At 47.8% G+C, this 27,029-nt stretch overlaps 1 protein-coding gene across 3 annotated transcripts; it reads left to right on the top strand.

Annotated features, from left to right (window-relative positions):
• The first annotated feature begins 1,442 nt into the window (after positions 1-1,442).
• ZC3H8 (zinc finger CCCH-type containing 8) lies at positions 1,443-24,867 on the top strand. 3 transcript variants are annotated; one of them, XM_029074062.2, is made up of 9 exons: positions 1,443-1,492; positions 7,177-7,333; positions 7,534-7,662; positions 8,028-8,226; positions 12,583-12,722; positions 18,439-18,555; positions 21,209-21,320; positions 22,767-22,876; positions 24,578-24,867. In XM_029074062.2, the coding sequence occupies exons 1-9, from the start codon at positions 1,482-1,484 to the stop codon at positions 24,776-24,778; spliced, it is 1,176 nt and encodes a 391-aa protein (XP_028929895.1). In that variant the 5' UTR covers positions 1,443-1,481; the 3' UTR covers positions 24,779-24,867. The 3 variants fall into 3 exon arrangements, with proteins under 3 accessions (XP_028929895.1, XP_028929870.1, XP_028929893.1); XM_029074037.2 differs by lacking the exon at positions 1,443-1,492 and adding an exon at positions 1,621-1,800; XM_029074060.2 differs by lacking the exon at positions 1,443-1,492 and adding an exon at positions 3,369-3,469.
• The last annotated feature ends 2,162 nt before the right edge of the window (positions 24,868-27,029 follow it).

The following is a 27,029-nucleotide window of genomic DNA, read 5'->3' as shown; positions in this document are numbered from 1 at the left end:
GCCCCACGTGGGACAACCTGATTCCCCTATGTCTACCCCAGCGCTTAGAACAGTGCTCGGCACATAGTAAGCGCTTAACAAATACCAACATTATTATTAAGTGCTTACTATGTGCCAAGCACCGTTCTAAGCATTGAGTAATGACGGCAGTTAAGCGCTTACTGTGTGCCAAGCACCGTTCTAAGCGCTGAACAATGGTGGCATTTAAGCGCTTACTATGTGCCAAGCACCATTCTAAGTGCTGAATAATGATGGCATTTAAGCGCTTACTATGGGCCAAGCACCGCTCTAAGCTCTGAACTATGGTGGCATTTAAGCGCTTACTATGTGCCAAGCACCATTCTAAGCGCTGAATAATGATGGCATGTGTTTAGCGCTTACTATGTGCCAAGCACCGTTCTAAGCACTGAGTAATGATGGCATTTGTTTAGCGCTTACTATGTGCGAAGCACCGTTCTAAGCGCTGAACAATGATGGCATTTAAGCGCTTACTATGTGCCAAGCACCGTTCTAAGCACTGAATAATGATGACATTTAAGCTCTATGTGCCAAGCACCGGTCTAAGCACTGAGTAATGATGGCATTTGTTTAGCGCTTACTATGTGCCAAGCACCCTTCTAAGCGCTGAATAATGATGGCATTTGTTTAGCGCTTACTATGTGCCAAGCACCCTTCTAAGCGCTGAATAATGATGGCATTTGTTTAGCGCTTACTATGTGCCAAGCACCTTTCTAAGCACTGAATAAGCACGAGAAGCAGCGTGGCTCAGTGGAAAGAGCCCGGGCTTGGGAGTCAGAGGTCATGAGTTCTAATCCCGGCCCTGCCACGTGTCAGCTGTGTGACTGTGGGCCAGTCACTTCACTTCTCTGCACCTCAGTTCCCTCATCTGTAAAATGGGGATTCACCGTGAGCCTCACGTGGGACAACCTGATGACCCTGTATCTCCCCCAGCGCTTAGAACGGTGCTCCGCACATAGTAAGCGCTTAACAAATACCAACATTATTAATGACGGCACTTGTTAAGCGCTTACTATGTGCGAAGCACCGTTCTAAGCGCTGAGTAATGAGGTATTTAAGCACTTACTATGTGCCAAGCACCGCTCTAAGCGCTGAATAATGATGGCATTTAAGCGCTTACCATGTGCCAAGCACCGTTCTAAGCGCTGAATAATGATGACATTTGTTTAGCGCTTACTATGTGCCAAGCACTGTTCTAAGCTCTGGAGAGGATCCAAGGTGATCAGATTGTCCCCCGTGGGGCTCCCAGTCTCCAGCCCCATTTTATAGATGAGGTAACTGAGGCCCAGAGAAGTGAAGTGACTTGCCCAAAGCCTCCCAGCTGACAGAGGCCCGGTCAGGACTGTGCACCCATGACCTCCGACTGCCTCGCCCGGGCTCTTTCCCACTGCGCCACGCAGACTGTGGCCAACCCGACCACCTCGTTTCTACCCCAGCGCTTGGCAGAGGGCTTGGCAGACCGAATGCGTGTCAGGTAGGTTGTTTAAAAAGCAAAGAAAGCAAGCAAGGGGCTGCAACCGCCGGTGCCCGAGGCGGGAGGAGGGCCTTCCACAGGCCGCGGCCGTTGGGCGGAGCGCTAAGCGGAAGTGTAGGGGGAAGGGGGCTGAGGGTTGTCTAGACGCCCCCGGCCCTCCTCCCCTGTAGCCGCCTGCTCGGTGCCGAGATGGGCGCCGACCCCGCCAGCCCCTCGACCCTTTCCCCCTTCTACAGCCTCTTCTCCAAACCCCCCAACCCTCCTCTCGGCCCAGCTGCTGCCCGCCCCGGATGCGCCGACCACCAAAGGTTCAGTAGCCTCCATTGCTTCTCTCTCCTTCTGCCCCTTCCCCTCTCGTTTTCTCTCTCCCCCCTTTCCTCCCTCTCTCGTCTCTGTATCCTCTCCCTACCCTCTCCCCTTCTCCCCCTCATTCTTTCCTCTTTTTCTCTCTCCCCCCTTTCTCTACTCTCTCTCCGTCTTCCCTTCTGTCTTCCCCCCATCTCTCCCTCCCTCTCCACCGTTTCTCCTCTTTCTCCCCCTTCTCTCTCTCCCTCTCCACCTTCTCTCCTGTCTTTCTCCCTCCCTTTCTCTTTCTCTCCCCCTTCTCTCTCTTTCTCCTTCCTCTTCTCTCCTATCTCTTTCTCCCTCCCCCTTTTTCTCCCCTTCTCCCCTCCCTCTCCCCCCTTTTCTCCCCTTCTCTCCTCCCTCTCTCCCCCTTTTTCCCCCTTTTCTCCCCTTCTCTCCCATCTTTTCTCCCTCTTCGCTCCTCCCTCTCTCCCCCTTCCCCCCCTTTTTCTCCCCCTTTTCTCCTCCCTCCCCCTTTTCTCTCCCTTTCTCTCTTCTCTCTCCCCTCTCCTCTCTCTCTTTCTCCCCCTTTCCTCTCCCCTCTCCTCTGTCTTTTTCTCTCCCCTTCTCTCCCCTTTCCCCCTTTCTCCTCTTTCTCTCTCCCTCTCTCCTCTCCCCCTTCTCTCCTCCCTCTTTGTCCCCCTTTCCTTTCCTCTCTCCTCTTTCTCCCTCTGCCTTTCTGTCCCCTTCTCTCCTCTCTCCCCCTTTTCTCTCCTCTCTCTTTCCCCCTTTCTCCTCTCTTTCTCTCCCTCTTTCTTTTCTCTTTCCTCTCTTCTTTCTCTCCCCTTCTCCCTCTTTCTCTCCTCTCTATCCTGTCTCTCTCCTCTCTCCACCCTCTTTCTCTCCTCTCTTTTTCTCTCCCCCTCTTCTCTCCCTCTACTCTCTTCTCTCCCCGCTTCTCTCCACTTTTTCTCTCCCCCCCCCCCCCACGTCCTTCTCCCCCACTTCTCTCCTCTTTTTCTCTCTCCCCCGCCCCATCCCTTCTACTCCCCCTCCCCTTCTCTCTCTCTTCCAGCGGAAAGAGCCCGGGCTTGGGAGGTCGTGGGTTCTAATCTCGACTCTGCCACCTGTCAGCCGTGTGACCTTGGGCAAGTCACTTCACTTCTCTGGGCCTCAGTCCCCTCATCTGGAAAATGGGGATGAAGTCTGTGAGTCCTACGTGGGACAACCTGATGACCTTGTAATAATAATAATAATGTTGGTATTTGTAAAGCGCTTACTATGTGCCGAGCACTGTTCTAAGCGCTGGGGTAGATACAGGGTAATCAGGTCGTCCCACGTGAGGCTCACAGGAAATCCCCATTTTACAGATGAGGTAACTGAGGCCCAGAGAAGTGAAGTGACTTGCCCACAGTCACACAGCTGACAGGTGGCAGAGCCGACACTGGAACCCAGGTCCTTCTGACTCTCAAGCCCGTGCTCTTTCCACTGAACCATGCTGACCTTGTATCTACCCCAGCGCTTAGAACAGTGCTTGGCACATAGTAAGCGCTTAACAAATACCATCATTATTATTCCCCTTTCTTCCCCCTTCTCTCCTTTCTCTCTCTTCCTCCATCCTCTCTCCAGTCATTATAATAATCATGATAATTAGGTGAGCAGGCCCGTTGTGGACATAATCATGATAATTAGGTGAGCAGGCCCGTTGTGGGCAGGGTTTGTCTCTTTATTGCTGTATTGTAATGATAATACAGTGCTTTGCACACAGTAAGCGCTCAAAGTGAATGAGCAATACCACTCCTTCTCCCCCATGGTGTATGGGAAGCAGCTTGGCACGATGGAGAGAACATGGGCCTGGAGGTCAGAAGGTCGTGGGTTCTACTCCTGGCTCCGCCACTTGTCTGCTGTGTGACCTTGAGCAAGTCACTTCACTTCTCCGAACCTCAGTTCCCTCGTCTGCAAAATGAGAAATGGAGACTGTGAGCCCCACACAGGACATTGACTGTGTCCACCCAGATTTGCTTGTATCCCCCCCCCCCCCCGGCCTCCAGAGCTTAGAGCAGTGCTTGGCATATAGTAAGCGCTTCACAAATACCTTCATTATTATTATTCTTCTCTTCCCCCTCCTCTTCCTTCTTCCCTCCTCCTCCTTCCCTTCCTTCCCCTTCTCTTCTCCTACCCAAGTGCCAGGGTCGGGAGGGTTTGTGGCATTTGGGAGAACTGGTGGGGGTCTGGCAGGCCATCTCCATCACCCTCTGAGGGCCCTCGCGTGGGACGGGACTTGAGTTCCAATTTGCACACCCTCGTGTGGGACGGGGCTTGAGTTCCAATTTGCACAATGTGGTTTTTGGTTGCTTGACTTCCATTGAATGCAAAGAGCCTAGTGGAAAGTGCCCAGGCCTGGGAAGGCAGAAAGACCTGGGTTCCAGTGTCGCCTCTGCCACTTGTCTGCTGTGTGACCTTGGACAAATCACTTCACTTCTCTGGGCCTCAGTTGCATTTGCCCCTCATTTGCAAAATGGGGATTAAGACTGATACCCAAGCGGGACAGGTCCTGGGTCCAACCTAATAATCTTGTATGTATCCCAGCGCTTAAGATAAGTGACAGGGCCCACAGTAAACACTTAACTACCATTTAAAAAAAAATCATTTCACTGGCATTGCAACTTCTTGATGGAAGTAGGGTAGAGGGACTTTGAGGGTTTTTTTGCTTGTTTTTTTGCCCCTGTCACTACCTGTAACCTGGTGGTTTTCTTATCAGATCTGTAAACTCTTTTAACATTAATTTAGAAGAAGGTCAGACCGAAGCAGCAGCTTAGTTGAAAGAGCACGGTCTTGGGACTTAGAGGATGTGGGTTCTAATCCCAGCTGTGACACTTGTCTGCTGTGTGATTTGTCTGCTGGGAGACCTTGGGCAAGTCACTTCATTTCCCTGTGCCTGTTACCTCTTCTGTAAAATGGGAATTAAGAGGGTGAGCCCCATGTGGGACAGGGACTGTGTACAACCTGATTAACTTGTATCTACCCCAGCGTTTAGAATAGTGCTTGGCACAGAGTACTTAGCAAGTACCATTATTATCATTATTATTATTAATCGGGAAGGACCACCTGGAAGTGGGGGGGGGGGTTACAGGAGGATTTTGAAGACCCGGAGGGCTGTGGTCTGGTGGAATTGAAGAGGAAGAGAGTTTCAGGCTGAAGAGAGGAAGAGTGTAAACAAGAAGTCACAGTGGGAGAGTCAGGAATGAAGGCCAGTGAGCAGATTGGCTTGTGAGGAAGTAAGTATGCTAGCTGGCGTGTAGGTGGAGGAATGGAGTTGAGAAGAGGATGGCGAGAAGCAACGTGATCTAGTGGAAAGAGTACGGACCTAGGAATCGGGATCTGGGTTCTAATCCTGGCTCTATCATTTGCTGTGTGACCTGGGGCAAGTCACCTCACTTCTCTGTAAAATGGGGATTAAAACTGGGACATGGACTGCATCCAACCCAGTTGTCTTGTATAATAATAGTAACTGTGGTATTCGTTAAAGCACTTACTATGTGCCAGGTACTGTATTAGAAGATAGAAGTTTACTTGGGGCTCATAGTCTTAATCCCCATTTTACAGGTGAGGTAACTGAGGCCCGGAGAAGTGAAGTGACTTGCCCAAGGCCACCCAGCAGACAAGTGAAGCCGTGATTAGAACTCATGACCTTCCTGACTCCCAGGCCCATGTTCTATCCATTAGGCCATGCTGCTTCTCTGCTTCCTCAGCCTTAGAACCCTGCCTGGCACATAGTAAGAGTGTAACAAATTCCATAAAAAAAAAGTAAAGGAGGGGCAGAACTGACGGGGTGCCTTAAAGCCAGTTTTCAACAGGTTGAAGCTGAAGGATGAGTAATCTTTTGAGTCTTTTGAGATGAGGTAAAATATGGACTGGAGAATGAGACTGGTGAGAAAGCTGGGACAATAAAAAAAAAAATTTATTAAGCATTTACCATGTGCCAGGCCTTGTACTAAGTGCTGGGGTGGATACAAGCAAATCAGGTTGGACACAGTCCCTTAATCCCCATTTTACAGATGAGGGAACTGAGGCTTAGAGAAGTGAAGTGACTTGTCCAAGGTCACACAGCAGAAAATTGGCAGAGCTGGGATTAGTACCCAGGTCCCAGGCCCGTGCTCTATCCACAAGGCCACGTTGCTTCTAGAGCAGCGGGGCCTGATTATGTTGAGCATCCCAGTTGAAGGTGGTGATGATCCTGGCACTTGAGGACTGAGAACTTGCATGAAGGAGTCGACTAGATGACGGTGATTGTCCCGGTACCACGCGCACGCTCACTCCTCTGCCCGTCTCGCTCTTGCTGGTGCCCGGACTGTCATGAAGCGAGTACGTGGGCAGAGGAGCAGCACACGGCAGCAGGCACACAGTGTTTTTTATTATTAATATTAATAATAATAATGATGGTATTTGTTAAGCTCTTACTATGTGCATAATACTATGTACTTAGAAGAGTGCTTTGCACGTAGTAAGTGCTTAACAAATACCACTATTATTATTATTACACTGTTCTAAGCGCTGGGATAGATACAAGGTTATCAGGTTGTCCCACGTGGGGCTCCCAGTCTTAATCCCCATTTTACAGATGAGGCCACTGAGGCACAGAGAAGTGAAGTGACTTGCCCAAAGTCACACAGCCGACAAGCGGCGGAGCTGGGATTAGAACGCATGACCTCCGACTCTCATGCCCGGGGTCTTTCCACTAAGCCACGCTGCTTCTCTAACACGTTCTTTTAACAGGTTGGGGCCATTTAGAAATTGAAGTAGCCAGAGCAGAGCGTGTGTCCTTGTACCCTAACCGAGCGGAGAAGTTGCCTTGGTAACTGCTGCAGTCTTTGCCACTGTTAGCCAGCTGTTTTTCCGAATTCCCCGACGGGCCCGTGTATGTCTCGAGAAGCAGCATGGCACAGGTTTGGGAGTAAGAAGACCTGGGATTAAAACCCTGTCTGCTGTCTGTCTTGTCCACCTCTGCTCTTGTCTGCTCACTCGCCTTCTCCGGGCCTCGGTTCCCTCATCGCTTACTGTGTGCAGAGCACTCTACTAGGCGCTGGGGAGAATAAAATGTAACAGCTGGAGACACAGTCCCCTCTAGACCGTCAGCCCATTATGGGCAGGGAAAGGATCTGCCAACTCTGTTGTGTTGTACCCTCCCAAGTGTTTAGTGCGGTACTTTGCCCACGGTAAGCGCTCAGTAAGTACCATTGATTGACTGATTCACCTCCCACAAGGAGTCTACTCCCTAGAGGAATGAAATGGGTTTATTTCAAACGTTCTTGGAACAGTACCACAGTTTTCCAGGGGACATCAGCATATTTTTTCATCTACCAACACGGAAAATATGAAACACACTTTTTCCCCTGTAGAAAAGGTGGTGACATAAAGACAGCAACGTTCGAAGAACCCCAAAAACAAGAAGCAAAAGGGAGCAGACAACAGAAAGGAGAGGACACTCAGAGAAAATCAAAAGAGAAATCCACAAAAGCAAAAGAACAAACCCAAAGAAGATGGGAGAAACCCAAGGTTAGAAATCTGTTTTTTGTGGAACTGGCTATATGGAAATGAAATTGCTTGTTCTAAAAGGGTCCCTTGTTACATTCTCAACAATATTAAACATGTTTACTGAAGCCAGACCCTAGTTATTTTACCCCGATGTTTGTAAAACTTCGATTTTTTGTTGCTCTGAACGAGAATCTTATAGAATTTTTATTTTTATCTTTCAGAATAATTCCCCCGGTGATGATAACAGTTCCAACTGCAATCCTGATTTGAGCACTGAAGGCTCATCAGGAGAGCTTCCCAAAAAGAGACTGGTTACCCACTACAGGGATTATGACAAATTATTTCTTCAGGTATTGCTTTAAAAGCACCTTTTCATCTCCTTCTCTGTGCCTCGGTTCCCTTGTCTGTAAAATAGGGATTAAGACTGTGAGCCCCTTGTGGGACAGGGACTGTGCCCAACCTGATTATCTTGCATCTACCCAAGTGCTTAGTACAGTGCCTGGCACGTAGTAAGGGTTAACAAATACCATTAAAAAAAATTAAAAAATCACCTTTTCTGTATGGATAGCACTTAGTTATTATTATTATTATGATGGTATTTGTTAAGCGCCTCTCTGGGATGTTGATATTTTGAGTTGTTAGTAGATGCTTCCGTTGTCTAACAAACACCGGAAATGATCAGTCTTTCATTTTGTTTTATCATTTTTTTTTTTAGCAAGAGTGTCAAGAATCAAAAAATTGGAAGTATGATGAATGTAGCGATCCCTTGGAGAAATTCAGTCACAGCGAGGATGAGGATTTTGCCGATCAGCTGAAGCAGTACATACAAGCAAAAGAAACCTCGAGCACGGCCTTAAGAAGCCCAGTGCCTGATGAAGCCCTGAAAACCCAGGAGATGAAAGGGATCCAACAGAGTAAGTCTAGTCACGTCTCACTATTGGTGGCAAAAGGCCAGTCCTAGGAGGTGTTTCATCCCCATTTCATAGTTGAGGAAACTGAGAAGTTAAGTGAGTTGCCCAGAGTCACACAGCAGTCAAGTGAGGGAACCAGGATTAGAACCCAGGTGCTCTGACCGCCAAGACCGTTCTCTTTCCCTTAGGCCATACTGCTTCCTTCCTTTTAATCGTTTGGTGATTACTACAAAGTCTTTGATCTGCTACCTCATCAAAGGTCTTTTGAAAATCGAATATGCCCTGGCCCACTAGTAATTCTTCTGTCTACATGCTCGTTAGCCCACGATGGGGAAATGTTTAAAAAGTAATATTCAAGATGGCTATATCTGGAAGTTCATGGAGTGATTCTTGCGTCACCAGGCACACATGTGTTCTTGGCGGGGTTCACGGATCAACGAGGTCTGTCTCTGTTTTGAGATGTAGGAAATCAGGCAGGTTTTTCTAAGGTGGCCCCAACTTTGCACTGTAAGCTCTTAGTATAGTCCTCTGCACCCGGGAAGCACTTAATAAATACCTTTGATTGTTGCTTACCTTCAGCCATAGGGGTGCAGCTTCAACTTAAATTTTAATGCAAGACATCTTTTATTTCTAATGCCAAGAAATAGTCTGCCGCGGGAGGAAATTAAAGCAGATCTTTGATTAATGACTTACGTTATCTAATGGCATAATCGTTGCCGACTTCAGGATAAACCGCTTTCAATTGGGAATCATCTTCTCTTGATATATGGGTGTCTCCCCATTATTTGTTGAACACTGATAGTGAAGTTAGTATTGTGTCAATCATAAAAAGAAAGCACTCCAGGCCAAAGGATTTTCAAATTTCAAATTTCAAATCAGGCACGGGCGAGAGGTCGGTGGCGTGATAGATGAGATCGAAGTACATGAGAAGGTGAGCATTAGAGGAGCGAAGCGTGCGGGCTGGGTTGTAGGAGACCAGCGAGGTGAGGTGGGGGCAAGGTGGTTGAGCTCTTTAAAGCCAATGGTGAGGAGTTTCTTTTTGATGTGGAGGTGGATGGGCAACCGCTGGAGGTTCTTGAGGAGGGAGGAAACGTGGCCTCAGTGTATTTGTAGAAAAATGATCTGGACAGCAGAGCGAAGTGTGGACTGGAGTAGAGAGAGAGGCAGGAGGCAGAGAGGTCAGCAAGGAGGCTGATCCAGTAGTTAAGGAGGGATAGGATAAGTGCTTGGATTAATGTAGTAGCTGTTTGGATGGAGAGGAAAGGGTGGATTTTAGCGATGTCGTGAAAGTCGAACCGACAGGATTTAGTAATGGATTGAATATGTAGGTTGAATGAGAGAGTCAAGTTACGTAGTTAAAATAAGAAGAGATGAGAATGAGTCTTTACACAAATAGGTCAGATGGCCTTCTGGAGTGAAACTGCTCAGGTTGAATAGCTTTGTGGTTTCTTTATGCACGGCACTTGTGTTGGGTAGCCACAGCACTGTGGTTTAGTCAGTCAGTCAGTGGTATTTTATTGAGCTCTTTCTGTGTGCAGAGCACTGTACTAAGCGTGGAGCAGAGTATAATACAACAATATAACAGACACATTCTCTTCCATAATAATAATAATGTTGGCATTTGTTAAGCGCTTACTATGTGCAGAGCACTGTTCTAAGCATTGGGATAGATACAGGGTAGTCAGGTTGCCCCACGTGAGGCTCACAGTTAATCCCCATTTTACAGGTGAGGTAACTGAGGCACAGAGAAGTGAAGTGACTTGCCCACAGTCACCCAGCTGACGTGGCAGAGCGGGATTCGAACCCATGACCTCTGACTCCCAAGCCTGAGCTCTTTCCACTGAGCCACGCTGCTTCTGAGTTTAATGATGAGTTTAATAACCATGAGTTTAATAATCTAGAGAACAGAATCTAGTCTACAGCCTAGTGGAGAATAGTCAGTCATATTGAGTGCTTGCAGTGTATGGGAAGCAGCGTGGCTCGATGGAAAAGAGCCTGGGCTTCGGAGTCAGAAGTCATGAGTTCGACTCCTGGCTCTGCCACTTGTCAGCTGTGTGACCGTGGGCAAGTCACTTCACTTGTCTGTGCCTCAGTTCCCTCATCTGTAAAATGGGGATTAACTGTGAGCCTCACGTGGGACAACCTGATTACCCTGTATCTCCCCCAGCACTTAGAACAGTGCTCTGCACATAGTAAGCGCTTAACAAATACCAACATTATTATTACAAAGCACTTGGGAGAGTCCAAAATAACAATATATAGCAATGTAACAGACACATTTCCTACCCACAACAAGCTTATAGGCTAGAGGGAGAGACAGATATTAATATAAATTACGATATGTACATGAGTGCTGTGGAGCTGGGAAGGGGCGGGTGGTTGTAAAAGGAACAAGTCAGGACGACGCAGAAGGAAGAGGGAGAAGAGGAAAGGAAGGCTTAGTCAGGGAAGGCCTCTTGGAGGAGATGTGGCTTTGGTAAGGCTTTGAAGCGGGAGGAGAGTACTTGCCTGTCAGATATGAGGAGGGAAGTTGTTCCAGGCCAGAGGCGGGGCACGGGCGAGAGGTCGGTGGCGAGATAGATGAGATCGAGGTACAGTGAGAAGGTGAGCATTAGAGGAGCGAAGCGTGAGGGCTGGGTTGTAGGAGAACCCAGCGAGGTGAGGTAGGGGGCAAGGTGGTTGAGCTCTTTAAAGCCAATGGTGAGGAGTTTCTGTTTGATGCGGAGGTGAATGGGCAACCGCTGCAGGTTCTTGAGGGAGGAAACGTGGCCTCAGTGTTTTTGTAGAAAAATGATCTGGGCAGCAGAGTGAAGTGTGGACTGGAGTAGAGAGAGAGACAGGAGGCAAAGAGGTCAGCAAAGAGGCTGATCGAGTAATTAAGGAGGGATAAGATAAGTGCTTGGATTAATGTCGTAGCTGTTTGGATGGAGAGGAAAGGGTGGATTTTAGCAATGTTGCGAAAGTCGAACCGACAGGATTTAGTAATGGATTGAATATGTAGGTTGAATGAGAGAGAGAGTCAAGTTACGTAGTTAAAATGAGAAGAGAATAATTGGTATTTAATAAGCTCATTGTTAGCAGGGAACGCGTCTACCAATTGTAACATTGTATACTCCCAAGCATTTCATCCAGTGCTCTTCACATGTAAATGCTCAATAAATATGATGAAGATGATTATTATTAACAATAATAATTGTGGTATTTGTGAAGTGTTTACTATGTGCCAAGCACTATATTAAGCTCAGGGATAGATAGAAGATAATGGGTTCTGACATGGGGTTCACTGTCTAAGTAGGAGAGAGGACAGGTACTGAATCCCCATTTTGCAGATGATGGAACTGAGGCCCAGAGAAGCGAAGTGATTTGTCCAAGGTCACACAGCAGGCAAGTGGCGGAGCTGGGACTAGAACCCAGGTCCTCTAACTCCCAGGCCCGGGCTCTACCCACTGTTTATTTGTTAAGCTCTCACTCTGTGCCCTGTGCGGGATAGATACAGGATAATCAGGTCGGGCATCGCCCACAGTTCAGACACGGGGCTCCCAGTCTACAAGGGAAGGAGAGCAGGTATCGAATCCCCATTTTACAGACGAGAGAACTGAGGTGCAGAGAAGTCAACCGACTTGCCCAAGGTCACCCAGCAGACGAGTGGCGGAGCTGGAAGGAGAACTCAGGCCCTCTTACTCTGAGGCCCTTGGACGCTCTGTCAGTGGTACTTACTGATCGCTTACTACGTGCAGAGATTTGTCCTGAGCACTTGGGAGAGGACAGTATAACAAAATTAGCAAATATATTCCCAGCCCATAGGAAGCTTACAGTCTAGAGGAAGCAGTCGGGGAGAAGGGTAGGAGGGCCAGTCCATCTTGACTAAAGCACAGGCGGGTGGTCGGCCCCTCTCCGGTCTCCTCCGGCACGGCTCCGCGTTCTAGAATCCTGAACGCGAAGCGTGAAGATCAAACCCACTTTTCCCCATGGTTGGCTCGTAGGGCCGGGGCAGGGCCGAAAAGTAAGTTGGAGGAAAAACTCCACACCCCACATCGCACTTTCCCTTGTGGAAGAATAAATGCATTCTCTCTTTTTTCCCGGGATGGGTCTGGCTCAGTGAAAAGAGTGCGGACTTGGGAGTCAGAGGTCATGGGTTTGAATCCCGGCTCTGCCACTTGTCAGCTGTGTGACTGTAGGCAAGTCACTTCACTTCTCTGTGCCTCAGTTCCCTCATCTGTAAAATGGGGATGAAGACTGTGCGCCTCACGTGGGACAACCTGATGACCCTGTATCTCCCCCAGCGCTCTGCACATAGTAAGCGCTTAACAAATATCAACATTGTTATTATTATCTGAAGGGGCTTTTTGCCTTTTTTAGGTGTCGAACAGAAGGGTAAAGACCTCAGCGTCGGTCGTGGACGCGGTTTGCAGAAGAAAACGAAGCGCAAAGACCGAGGAAGAGGAAGAGGAGGTAATAAAGGGCCTAATGCATTTTCAGGAACAGATGGCTTTCAAGAGGTACGGTACCTGGCGTTGGAGGAGATGAGCATCTACATGTATAAGCAGGAAGAGTGTGGGCTCTTTTCAGCTGGTTGCGTAGATAGTGTTAATGTGTTCTATCGAAGAATTGACTGGGGAGGCGGCTTCTCCTCGCAGAAAGAACGTGGAACTGGATGTCAGGAGGCCTGGGTTCTAGGCCGCTTTCCTGCCGAACGACCGTGGGCAAGTCACTTACTTCTCAGGGCCTGAACTCTGTGCCTAAGGATCTCCCTAAGAATAAGTGAAGCTACCGGGGTTGGAAACAAAAATCACATTTCTATTCACCCTTCTGCTAGTTCCATCTTCCTGGCTTCTATAATCCCAGCTCCGTCACTCGCCTGCTGTGTGACCTTGGGCAAGTCACTTCACTTCTCTGGGCCTCAGTAACCTCATCGGTAAAATGGGGATTAAGACTGTGAGCCTCACGTGGGACAACCTGATTACCTTGTATCTACTCCAGCGCTTAGAACAGTGCGTGGCGCGTAGTAAGCGCTTAACAAATAGCATCATCATTATTATATAATAAACACTGAACAAATAACGCAGTTAATGATATTTTTGTGGTGCCCTGATGGTGCTCACGCTAACTGTGTCTGATCTGATTGTTTCAAATCTACCCCAGCGTTTAGTACAGTGCTTGGCATATAAGCCCTCAGTAAATACAACCGTAATTCATAGTTTTTGTGGTGCCCACACTGAGACCGTCTGATCTAGTTGACTTGAATGTATCCCAGTGCTCAGCACAGTCCCCGGACACAGTCCTAGATAGAGCACGGGCCTGGAAGTCAGAAGGACCTTGGTTCTAATCATGGCTCTGCCATGTGTCTGCTGTGTGACCTTGGGCAAGTCACTTCACTTCTCTGGGCCTCAGTCACCTCATCTGGAAGATGGGGGTTAAGAGTTTGAGCCCCAGGTGGGACAAGGGCCAGTGTCCAACCTGATGACCTTGTATCTACCCCAGTGCTCGGCACGTAGCATTTAACAAGTAACATTATTACATGAGGATGGGTTTTATTAAGCGCGTATTGCCTCCCAGAATTCAGGCTGGGTGGAAGAAGTATCACAAGAAATAGTAGTAGGAATAGCGGAATTGACGAAGATGTTACTCTGTGCTGAGCACTGAGAAGCACCAGGATCAATGCATTAGGAGATTATTAAATGAAGCACAGTCCTTTCTCAGTTGGGGAAGACCGATAATGAGAGAAGTTAAGAACCAGCATCGCTTAGTAGAAAGAGCACAGACCTGGGCGTCAGAGGACCTGGGTTCTAATCCCTGCTCTGCCAATTGCTTGCTCTGTGACCTTGGGCAAGTCACTTCACTTCTAGGCCTCAGTTTCCTCCCATGTAAAATGGGGATTCATCACCCGTTCACCTTCCTACTTAGACTGTACTCTCCATGGGGGACAGGGACTGTGTCCAACCTGATTAACCTGTACCTACCCCAGCGCTTAGAACAGTGGTGAACACATAGTAAGTGCTTAATAAATAACGTAAAAGACAGCTAAGTTCCAAATAAAACAGTGGAGAGAAGGTTGTAGTCAATGAATAGCTCTTGAAAGGCAGATCCCCTGACTTGTCACTGCTCCTGTTGTGTGACCTTGGCCAAGTCACTTTACCGCTCAGAGCTTTTAGTTTCAATTGCTGCAGCCCCTCCAACGTTCTGGGAGCTGGAAAGGCTGGGGCCTGGGGTTGATAATAGGGGACTGCCGTTATGGGGCTAAGCGGGGTGAGTTGGTGGGGTACGGGATGGCCCCATTTCCCCAGCCCACAGGGTTTCTCAGAGTTGGGGCGTGGGTCTGGGGAGGACCTACTTTCTGGAAAATCCCAGCTGTTTCTTGTCGTTCTTCAGGAGCGAGAATTAATATTTTTTGAAAGAAAATATAATAATTGTGGTATTTGTTGAGCACCTACTACATGCAAGACCTGTACTAAGCACTGGGGCTCACTTTCTGAGTAGGAAGGAGCCCAGGTATTGAATCCCCAGTCAGTCTCATTAATTGAGCACTAGTTTTTTTGTTTTGTTTTGGGTTTTTTCGGTATTTAAGTGCCTACTTTGTGCCAAGCACTGTTCTAAGCGCTGGGGTGGATAAAAGGTCATCAGGTTGTCCCAAGTGGGGCTCACAATCTCAATCCCCATTTTACAGATGAGGAAACTGACCCAGAGAGGTGAAGTGACTTGCCCAAAGTCACACAGCTGACAAGTGGCAGAGCCAGGATTAGAACCTTTGACTCCCAAGCCCGGGCTCTTTCCACTGAGCCACGCTGCTTCTCTTATTTGCAGTTGCTTCACTAGTTGTATGCAAAGCACTGTACTAAGCGCTTGGGAGAGTACAAGATGACAATAAGCCAGACACATTTCGTGCTCACAACGAGCTTTACAGTCTAGAGGGGGAGGCGGGCATTAGTATAAGTAAATAAAATTTCAGACTTGGACATAAGTGCACCCCAAGCTCCCTCTGACGTTTTAACCTTCCCTACATCCTGCCACTAATTTTCCCACCTGACTTACACCTCTGCGGTGGGAACTTGCAGGCCGGGTTAGGCAAAATATGGGGTGGGTGGCCACTGCGGGCCAAGACTACAAATCAGAAGGCCTGGGCTCGACTCCCAATCCTGCCACTGGCCTGTGTTATCTCAGAGAAGTCACGTGACCTCCCCAGATCTCAGTCTCCTCCTCTGAAAAATGGGGATGATACTCGTTTCTCCACACCTCACGCACCCTTCCCTTTGGACTTAGCAAAGAAGAAGTGAGTCACACATCAAAATTCTTAACGAGCAAACTTCAAGGAAGGGAACCTTAGGGAACATTTTTCTACTAATTCTATTTTTAATGGATTTGAATGAAACAGCAATTTAGCCAGCATGGTGCTAGAAGGAGAGTCATGATGAAGCGTGGCTTCCTTGGATTCTGAAAGAATCTGAACAGCTTTTTATGAAAAGAGCTATGCACCGCCTCTCCATTTAAATGATAAGAAAACTGGTTGGTGACAAGGAGGGTGTATAAGAAGTTAATTCCCAATTGTCTCTCCTTTAGTATAAAGCACCCTAGTTACAGAGACCATAATGAGGAGAACAGAACAGGGGATAGACCGAGTCGCTCCCATGTGGGGCAGGATCTGTGTCCGATCTGATTAGCTTGCATCTAACCCAGCGCTTAGAGCAGTGCTTGATACATAGTAAGTGCTTAACAAGTACCATTAAAAAGAAAAGGTAACAACCTGTAGAATAGAGAGCTTGTGGTATTCCCAGCAGAAACCACCAGAACATCAGCCTGAAGATTCTTCAGAGTCGTAGATCTGGCCACAGGGATCGCCTCTGGATGGTCAGTCCTGTTCTCAGGCTAACTCACAGCAGCGGGGCCTGGTGGGAAGATCACCTGCCTGGGAGTCAGAGGACCTGGGTTCTAATCCTGGCTCTGCCAATTGCTTGCTGTGTGACCTTGGGCAAATCACTCAACTTCTCTGCCCCAGTTCTCCTGTTCAGTCAGTCAGCCATATTTATTGAGCGCTTAACTGTGCAGAGCACTGTACTAAGTGCTTGGGAGTGTGTTCTCCCAGCTACTTAGACGGTGCCGTGTCTAACCTAAATAACTTGTGGCTGCCCCAGTAGAATGTGTAGAACAGTGTTAGACACAAAGGAAGCACTTAGCAAATACCAAAAAAAACCCCAAACCCCCAAAACCAAACAAAAAACCAACGGTTTGGATCTGCTTCAGGGTGGTTTCTATTCATTCATTCATTAAATCAAATTTATTGAGTGCTTACTGTGTGCAGAGCCTTGTACTAAATGCTTGGAAAGTACAATACAGCAATAAAGAGAGACATTCCCTGCCCACAGTGGGCGTACAGCCTGGCGGGAGTGGAGACAGGCATCACAACTAGTAAACAGTCATCAATATAAATAAATAGAATTATAGATATAAACATATAAGTGCTGTGGAGTTTGGAGATGGGGGGGAGAGCAAAGGGAGCGAGTTGAGGTGGCGCGGAAGGGAGGGGGAGCTGAGGAAAAGTGGGCTTAGTCTGGGTTTTGTGGGCTGGGACTTCCTAGACTCCTCTTCTCCGCTCCCTTCCTCAAGGAGATCCAAAAGGAACATGAAGCCCAGTCCTCTGGGGTGCCAATAAGGATGGCTGACGTGGATCGTCAGTCCACAAAACACAGAATAATAATAATATGGGGTATTAGTTAAGCGCTTACTATGTGCCAGGCACTGTATTAAGCCCTGAGATAGATTCAAGCAAATCGGTTGGACACTGTCCCTGTCCCATGTGGGACTCCCAGCCATCATCCCCATTTTACAGATGAGGTAACAAGCACAAAAAGGTGAAGTGACTTTCATTCGATTGTATTTATTGAATGCTTACTGTGTGCAGAACACTGTACTAAGAGCTTGGAAAATACAGTTCGCCAATACAGTTCGCCAACAGACTGGTCCAAGGTCACACAGCAGACAAGTGGTGGAGCCAGGATTAGAACCCATGACCTTGGGACTCCCAGGCCCGTGCTCTGTCGACGACACCATGCAAGGCAAACTTCCATCTGGACCTGCCTGTCTTAGGCCTTCCTGTCCGGGAGGCGGGGAGTAAGACATTCCCCAGCGACAGCCGGGATTATGTCTGTTCTAGTGCTATATTGTATTCTCCCAAGCGCTTAATGCAGTGCTCCGCACCCAGTAATCGTTCAATAAATGATCGATTGATTTTGCCAGGTTTGTGTGCAACGACAAGAAGGGGATTCAGAGGGTAGCCAACAGATGAGGGTACCATCCCCTGGAGAAAAGAGAGCTTTGAAATCTCTCAGAGCAACATCTGGTGGCTTCATCAATCCTCTGAATGGTGAACGGTCAGGTGGCGCAGCAGAGCCCGGGCCTGAACGAATACCGTGTTCCACACTTGTCTCTGGTGGTGTATTTCTCGGGTAAAGAGGAGGGGGAGAAAGAGAGGCGGTACGCTAGAGTGGAGAGACGTGGGAGAAAACAAAACAGGCCACATTCGTAGCCGGGGACTTGAGGGCCAATCTCACCTTTTTCAGATTAATCCAAGGTACGAATTGAGCGTTCATTCAATAGTATTTATTGAGCGCTTACTATGTGCAGAGCAGTTTACTGCACGCAGAACGTGTACTGAGCACGTGGGAGAGTGGAATGTGACAATATAACAGACACATTCCCTGCCCACGGCGATCTTGCAGAAAAGACCTTTGATCTCAGCGGGCTTCGGTTCAGCAAATCTCAGGGTCTCCCCCCCGAAAAACTGAACATCAGCGGCTCGAGCTTTTTGTTAGCTTTCAGTTGTCTTACCGTCTTTCCGCCAGACTACGTCTAACCCTTGGAATTTTCATCTGATTATTAATCTGTTAAATGGACCTCAGCACAGGGGTTGGTTCTCAGAAACTTCTGTGCATGCATGAGGGGTTTCTGGGCAAAAAGGAGGTGTCCTCCCCATCTTCCAAGAAGGGACGGAGAAGCCAGGAAGAGCACTGCATTGGGGAGAGGAAGCAGCAAGTTCTCCACTACAGAGTTTCTCACTAGCCTCTTTCCACAAACTTCCGTGTGTGTGTGTGTGTGTGTATGTGTGTGTCCCCACCTTCCCCCTTTTTTTCTTGCTCTCTTCTCACCTCTCCCTCTCCCCCCACCCCTACCGTACTCCCGTTATAGTTTAATAGCTAACAGGCGACGTATCTTTGTCTCCTTTAGCCTAGTCAACCTGTGAAGAAATGTGTGAAGTTGAGTCAAGAGTTCATAAATCAGCACACCGTGGAGCGCAAAGGAAAGCAGATCTGTAAATATTTTCTGGATGGGAGGTGCATCAAGGTAAATCATTTTCTGGGTCGCGAAACCCCTTCCAAGAAAGGACTTGTTTCATGTCTGTCTGATTTTTAGGTCCGGTCTTTTGAATTTCTCTACTCAAAATCGCTCCCGGTTGGTGAACTTTATAGCCCTTCCTTTGCCGCTGTTAGAAAAGTGCTTAATGTGTGAAAAATCATGGCCTTCAAATCCTCTTTGCGGAGGTAAAACGGGCGATAGGCGCAGGGGAGAGGAAAGGAATGGCTCACGTGGCTCCCTGCCGCCTGAAGCTTCCTCCATTGGGTGGCATTCAGCTGTTTCCAGCGGTCACCAGGTCCCCGAGCAGTCAGCTGTGTGACTGTGGGCTTAACTTCTTAACTTCTCTGTGCCTCAGTTACCTCATCTGTAAAGTGGGGATTAACTGTGAGCCTCACGTGGGACAACCTGATTACCCTGTATCTACTCCAGTGCTTAGAACGGTGTTCTTCACATAGTAAGCGCTTAACAAATACCAACATTATTATCTTAGCTCGGTAAATCCAAACCCATACCCTTGAAAGGCCCCCCGGCCTGGAGAACCTGTTCCACCCCACCTTCCCTAGCTGGCCCCCTCATTGCCCAGGGGAGGGGAAAAGGAACCTGGCCAGGAAGGGGTAGCCTTTTGGGGTACACCAGGGGATTTAGAGCCACAGAAAGATGCCCCAGGGAAGATGAACTGCCAGAAGAGTCGTACGGACTCTCCTCCCTGAGAGTTCCTCCAGGAGGAGCAGGCCCTCCGCTTCCTCTCCCCCTCTGCCATAGTCTGGTTCCCAGGGTTCCGTGGGGATCTTTCGTCCCTCTTCCCGCCTCCCCATCCTGTTGGAATGCCAGTGATCCCCCTCCCCACTCCCTCACAGTCCAGTCCTATGGGATGTTAATTGTGATCTGGTGGAAAGAGCCTCAACCTGGGAGTCAGAAAGACCTGGGTTCTAGTTCCTGCTCTACCACTCGTCTGCTGTGTGACCTTGGACAATTCACGTCGCTTCTCTGGGCCTCAGTTGCCTCACTTTTAGGATGGGGATTAAAACTGGGAGCCCCATGTGGGACAGGGACCGTGTCCAACCCGATTATCTCCTATCTACCCCAGCACTTAGAACAGTGCCTGCACACTGTAAGCGCTTAACAAATGCCACATCATTATTATTATTGTTTAAATGGTATTTTGTTAATTGTCAACTATATACCAGGCACTGTACTAAGTACTGGGGTAGATACAAGATAATCAGGTTGGACAGAGGCCATGTCCCACATGGGGCTCACAGTCTTAATCCTCATCTTCCAGATGAGGGAACTGAGGCACAGAGAAGTGAATGACTTGCCCGGGGTCACCCAGCAGACAAGCGGCAGAGCTGGGATTAGAACCCAGGTCCTTGTGACTCCCAGGCCCATGTTATCCACTAGTGCACGCAGCTGTCAAGCATTTATTATGTAGCAAGCCCTATGCCTATGTCGGCCCCAGGGTTAGGTACAAAATAATTAGATTTTGACCCCATGGCGGTGAGGTGGGAAGTTATGGGGCTGAGGTAAATTAAGTGAGTTGCCCAAGGTCACATAGGCAAGGGTCAGAGCCAAGGTTAAAACTCAGGTTCTCCAATTCCCAGGCCTGTGCTCATTCCACTGGGCCACGCTGCTACAGTGGGTAGGATGGAGGATGGGACCAGAAGATGGGTAGAGGGGTCCAAGACTGGTGTACATAGGGGCAAAACAAGCCTCTAGGAATAGTGGAAGAAAAGAGAGTGTTGTTGGATATGATGTAGAAGGTCATTTTTAACTGCCTGTAAGACTGGATCATGACATCAGGGCTGGTTGTGGGATGGAACCTCCCTCATTAATAATGATGGTATTTCTGAAGTGCTTACTATGGGCCAAGCACTGTTCTAAATTTTGGGATAGATACAAGATTATTAGGTTGTCCCACGTGGGGCTCACAGTCTTAATCCCCATTTTACAGATGAGGTAACTGAGGCGCAGAGAAGTTAAGTGACTTGCCAAAGTCACGCAGCTGACAAATGGCAGAGCAGAGATTAGAACCCACGACCTCTGACTCCCAAGCCCGTGCTCTTTCCACTAAGAAATGAACCCCACAATACGATCGCTCACAACCTACCCACATTTTGGAGGAACATACTATGGACACATCCTGGGGTACACCGGCATCTGTAGGCTTGTGTGGGTTTAGGTACATCTTTTATGGTAAAAAGCCCCCTTTGCGTTCTCTGAGGGTAACAAGTTAGCTCTTCTCCTCGCAAGTACCTTGGACAGGATTGACCTGCCATCTTTTCAGGGAGTGGCAGGTTCCTCTCTTGGGGTTCCCCTCTCAGATTGGAGGAGCCTCATCTGGGGTAGCCAGCACAGCCCCGGAGATTGGAGCGGTTTGGAGATGGTTGGCCCACGTGGGCTTTAGTCCACTGAGAGAATACTGTGGTAACCTGGGGGTGGCCGGGATTACCGTCCTCACTGTCTGAGGTGTGAAGAAAACACTTCAGTCACTGCAGAATATTAGGGTTTTGGTTTTTTTTTTGAATGGCGAGAAGTAAAATCCAATTAATAATTGCTTTAACAAGTACCATAATGATAGTTAAAATGAAATGGTCTACGGTTTGGTGTCTTGCTTATTGTATTTTCCTTTTCTCATCCACAGGGAGAACAGTGTAAATTTGAGCATGAAGGAGAATTGGAGAAGAGAAAGGAAATCTGCAAATTCTACATCCAGGGCTACTGCAATAGAGGGGAGAACTGCCGCTACATGCACAATATCCTGAAATTGAATGGGTTTTTTTGTTGGTTTTTTTTTTGCAAAACAAGGTTTGGGGGTCTTTTTCTGCTACAAAAGGAAAGTGAGACCATCCCAGTAGAATGATCCATGTTCAATTTGGCAGACTCACCCAGAAAACATCCCTCTCTCTAGGCAGCTAGTTGTTGTACCAGTTTTCTCTCTGGCTTTTAAAGAGAACTCTTGCAAGCAAATATCCTTTCCGTCAGCCCGGTCAGGATAAAGTGTCCTTAGGACCTCCAACAAGGTAAGAGGCTCCCCCAAGTCCCGGGTCCCTGGGGCCCAATTCTGAGCTAAGGCATCAAACCATGCTGCCCTGTAGCATAACACAACAACGTCCAGAGAAGCCTAGCTACCTTTCCAATGGAACAGTCAGTCACTGGTATCTATCGAGCACTTACCGTGTGCAGAGCACTGTCCTAGGAGGTTTGGGAAAGTACAGTATAGTACAGTATGTAATATAGTTAGAGAAGCAGCATGGCTCAGTGGAAAGAGCCCGGGCTTGGGAGTCAGAGGTCATGGGTTCGAAGCCCGGCTCTGCCACTTGTCAGCTGTGTGACCATGGGCAAGTCACTTCACTTCTCTGGGCTTCAGTTACCTCATCTGGAAAATGGGGATTAACTGTGAGCCTCACGTGGGACAACCTCATTCCCCTGTATCTCCCCCAGCGCTTAGAACAGTACTCTGCACATAGTAAGCACTTAACAAATACCAACATTATTATTATAATATAGTATATAATATAATAGAGTACAGTGTGCTCCTGCCCACAAGGAGCTTTACAGTCTCCAAATGGCAGCAACTACAGAATTTGGGGGATTTGCAGCTATCCATTAGTGTTGGTGAATGAAGCCTGATCTTGGAGTGTTTTCACTACATTTCAAAAGGCAAAGCTGCTTATTTAGGAATTGGTAACTCCCTTCTCATCCTTGTAATTACCGTGGGGCCCCCAGGGCAACAGGGCCATTTTTTAACCTGGAATCCCACACATCTAATTCAATGGCAGTCCTTCTTTCTTCCTTCAAGGAGTTCTCAGGGGAGCTGAAAAGTCTATCTCTGCCTTGGTCCTAAGGGCAGTTGGTCCATAATATTTCGAGCCCCAGGGTCACTCAGAAGCTGGAGTTGCCTCTTTTTTCCAAATAAGATGGAATATTGAGTCGTCCTCTAGCATCAACTCAGAGCCCAGCCCCGCTAGGGAAGCGAGAGCTGGCCCTTTGCACCATTCACTTTGGAAAAGCAGGTGTTTCTCCCATTCTCCTCCTCCCCAAAACACCTCCAGGCAACCTTCCCCCCTCCAGGCAGGACCCCAGGATCACCTCTTTGAAACTGCCCAGTGAGCCACGGAGGAATAGTGAAGCTCAGAACGATTTACCAAACCTCCCATCACCAGTTTGAACTGGAGTTGTTCCTTAAGAGTTCCAATTACATGAATTTCCATGCAAGTTCTATCACACGCGAACAAAGTGCTACCAAGGTGACAAGTGCAAGTTTTCTCACGCTCCCCTGACCGAGGAAACCGAAGAACTCCTTGACAAGGTGAGTCTAGTCTTTGGGGATCCACACTGATGGCCAGGGTGCTGAACGAGGCCCCTGGGGACATTCAGTAGAAGTAAAAAATACTATCTTGGGGCCCAGCAACCCTCAATAGCAACGGTTTGTTTTGAGCAAAAGAAAGTCTGTGTGGGTCCTTTCTCGGAGAACCAACGAAGCCTAGTGGAAAGAACATGGGCACGTCTGCTGTGGACTTTAGCAAGTCAAGTCACTTCTCTGTGCCTCGGTCACCTCATCGGTAAAATGGGGATTAAGACCGTGAGCCCCATGTGGGGCACGGACCGAGTCCTACCTGATTATCTTGTATCTACCCCAGTGCTTAGTGCAGCGCCTGGCACACAGTAATCGCTTAGCAGATACCCTAAAAAAAGGACTTAGAGTTGATGGAAAGTTGTCCCTTCAGTTCAAAGTTGATGCCGCTCACAAGAGATTATATCCATGCACTTGCACGCTTGGTCCACTTGCATGTGAATGTCTCTGAGGGAGTCTTTGCACACTTAATTGTCTCCAGGAGAGAGTCTTTGCACACTTGCCGCATCATGTCCATGAACATAAAGTAGTGCTCCTTTTCTGGCCTTGTCATTTGGGTAGGGGCCTCTCTGATGCCAATGGGGTTTAGAGGAAGGAGTATATCCTACTGCCGGCGGGATCCGCTTTTGAGTTGTTTTTTGCGGTAGTGGCGATGGCTGTCAGTGAACCATCCCCACTCTCTTCCTGCTCCTCCTGTCTCCAGCAGCCTGTATTGTGAGACAGGTGATGGGGGAGAACTGGGGCAGTCTGTGGTCCCATAACGGATTTCTCAGAGACCCCCAACAGCAGCAGCCGATTCCACTTGGCCCTCACATAAATCATACTTGTCTCTATCAAAAGATACTTGCGATGACTTGAAGGATCAGAGAAATCTTTTTTTCACCCTCTTGGAAAAGTCAAGAGAAAAGCAAACTTCAAGTTAACAAGGGCAGAGTATTTGGTATTAGTAAGATCTTAGCAATTTTTCATGATTGCTGGCTTTCTGTAAAATGAGGAGAACAACCCTTGTCCACATCACCTTTCAGAAAGGTCTGTGAACGCTAAAGGGATGTTGCTGCCTAAAAAGATACTGGAAATAATCATCTGGGGCAAAAATTCCTCTAATCATATGCCAGTGAAGTGAAAGAGGCAGATGCTAGGCAAGAGGAAAGTGCTAGGTAGTGAAGGAAAGACTATTTATTGAGCATTTACTCTGCAGAACACTAAGCACGTGGGAAAGTACAATAGAATTAGTGGACACGATTCCTGCCAGCAAGGAATTTATAACCTAGTTACAATCTAGATTTATTTGCGCTCATTTAGGATCTCTGTTCATTATCCAGAATTTGGGTCATTATGTATTTGATCACAGATGACTTTGAAGTGTCAGTAGAAAGGTAGTGTAATATAAGAAGAAAGCTTGATCAACCCCATTCTGAGTCTGATGTCATTGAAAATGTCACAATGTAGTCAATCAGTGGTATTTGTTGAGTGCTTACTTTGTGCAGAGCACTGTACTAAGCACTTGGGAGAGTACAACAGAATTAGCAGACCTGTGCCCCGCCCATAAGGTGCTTACCGCCTAGAAGGAGCAGTAGACTTTTTCAAGCCTCTTGATTTCTGTTTTGATTTCAGGAAGGTTTTTGTTCAAAACTGACAGTGTGGTTTCCGTTGTAGGTTCTGAATCACGGAGAGAAGCCGCTAAATGAAGTTGAAAGCAGTTCAGAACACCCCGGGATCGAAGGCCTGGTTCCTCCTTCTCCTCCTCCTCCTCCTCCTCCTCCTCCTGTTCCTCCCGCTGTGATACCTCTGCAAGCCAACTGTTTGCCAGCACCCCCAAGGTTGTTTTCTCTTCCCGAATCCAAAGAAACAAACTGATATTTTCGAGGAGTCCAGGAACATCTGGAGGGTCTTTTAAAAATGTGAAAGCCCTGTGTGAATAAAGTCCATAAAATTGCAAAACATTAGATTGAGGTCTGTAATTGGTCCAGTTAAATTTTCAAGCAGACATTTGGTCGCTTGGGAAGCTCGAGATCTGTTCCATGTGGCAAAATATCCCCCCGCTAACTTGTTCTAGATGGCTCAGCCTGAGCCAAGGGAATTCAGCCCTGTTCTCCTACTACTGATGATAGAGCCCATCACAAGAAGAACTCTGCTCTTCTAGCTGCAGTGTCCTACTGCTGTTTTGATTGTATTTTTTAAATTTAATCCCTGTCCTCATTTTTGGTGCCTTTGCGTTCTTATTGTTTTTATCTTTTGGATCTGCCAGTGAGGATCCCCACTTTATACATAGAATGTGTATAATTCTTCCCTGTGTGTTCTTTTCCAACACTTAGTTACCATTATAATAGCCATGATTTATTAATATATATTTCCCTTTCTAGACTGTAAACTCCTTATGGGCAGAGAACATTCCTACCAACTCTGGGATATTATACTCTCTGTTGCCAAATTGTACATTCCAAGCGCTTAGTACAGTGCTCTGCACATAGTGAGCGCTCAATAAATACTATTGATTGAATACTCTCCCAAGCCCTCAGTTTGGGGCTTTGCACACTGTGAGCACTCAATAAATGCAAACGATTGATTGCTTTGTACCTTGGAGATTTGCACTCTGAGTCCCTAGACCTTAGGACCCCAAATGGTGAAACCTGTGGTGGATAAAAAAAAAATCTGGTCCAAGAGTGTCCAGGCCTCGTGGGAAAATTATCAGACCTTTGGAGTACCAAATAAGGCCTTCAGTTCCCCCTCCTGAGAAGCGATTGTTTTCCTCACTCCACTCACTTAGTGGCTCAGTGGAAAGAGCACGGGCTTGGGAGTCAGAAGTCATGGGTTCTAATCCCAGCTCTGCCACTTGTCAGCTGGGTGACTGGGCTTCATTTCTCTGGGTCTCAGTTACCTCATCTGTAAAATGGGGATTAAGACTGAGCCCCACGTGGGACAACCTAATGACCTTGCATCTCCCCCAGCGCTTAGAACAGTTCTTGGCACATAGCGCGTAACAAATACCAACATTATTATTATTACCTGTAATGTCTTTTGTAAGTAGAAAATGCCAGGAAGTGCACATTACCATATAAGAAGGATGATTCTAATAAGCTGATCAGAGTTTACAACAAGCAGGTTGGAGGTTTTACCCTTGCTGTCCTCTCTCACAGCTGTAGTAATAAAGCCTCTGCTCTGACCACCCTCCATCTGAGTCCTTATTCTGCAACTGATTCCACGACAGTTCACGGTAAACACTCAATGCTTTTACTGCTCCTGCAGAGAAGCGGTGCTCTCTGCTCTCAAGACCCTTTCAGCCTGAGAGAGGGTTAAGTCCGCAGAGGCAAACCAGGAGTTAACCTCCAGCTTGTCAGTGAGAAGCAGCGTGGCCAAGTGGAAAGAGCACAGTCGTTGGGGTGAGGGGACCTGGGTTCTAATCCCAGTTCTGCTACTGGTCTGTTGGGTGACCTTGGGTAAGTCATTTCACTTCTCTGAGCCTCAGTTACCTCATCTGGAAAATGAAGGTTAAGAGTGCGAGCCCCATGTGGGATTGAGTCCAACCTGACTGTACAGCACCAACCTAATCGCTGTAACTCGGTCTCATCTGTCCTACCACTGACCCTTGCCCACATCCTCTCTCTGGCCTGAAACTCTCTCCCCCTTTGTATAATAATAAAAACGTATTTGAGAAGTGCTTACTGTGTGCCAGGCACTGTACTAAATGCTGGGGTGGATACAATCAAATCAGGTTGGACACGGTCCCTGTCTCACGTGAAGCTCACATTCTCGATCCCCATTTTGCAGATGAGGTAACTGAGGCACAGAGAAATGACCTGCCTAAGGTCACACAGCAGACACGCAGGCCCATGGTCTATCCACTTCTTCCCCCACCTTCAAAGCATTCCTAAAATCACATCTCCACAAGGTCTTCTTCAGCTAAACCCTTATTTTTCCCTTCAGAGTCACCTACGCACTTAGATATGTATTCTGGAAGCACTCGATGTTCACACCCGCCTCAGCCCCCAGCATTTATGTACAGACCCAGAATTTACTGTAATGTCTGTCTCTCCCTCTGGACCGTTACCTCCTTGTGGGCAGGGAACGTGACTCCATTGTATTGTGCTCTCCCATATGCTTAGTGTAG

This window comes from Ornithorhynchus anatinus, chromosome 1 (genome assembly GCF_004115215.2).
Source record: "Ornithorhynchus anatinus isolate Pmale09 chromosome 1, mOrnAna1.pri.v4, whole genome shotgun sequence".
In the NCBI taxonomy this organism is placed as follows: Eukaryota; Metazoa; Chordata; class Mammalia; order Monotremata; family Ornithorhynchidae; genus Ornithorhynchus; species Ornithorhynchus anatinus.
Note: the sequence above shows the minus strand (reverse complement) of the source record. Positions and strands in the feature narration are given on the sequence as shown.

Bases quoted from the DNA above. Each gene is read 5' to 3' on its own strand.
- ZC3H8 (XM_029074037.2), top strand. From the start codon at position 1,682: ATGGGCGCCGACCCCGCCAGCCCCTCGACCCTTTCCCCCTTCTACAGC. The intron at 7,334-7,533 runs GTTAGAAATCTG...TTTATCTTTCAG, and splicing joins GAAGATGGGAGAAACCCAAG to AATAATTCCCCCGGTGATGA. The intron at 7,663-8,027 runs GTATTGCTTTAA...TTTTTTTTTTAG, and splicing joins ATGACAAATTATTTCTTCAG to CAAGAGTGTCAAGAATCAAA.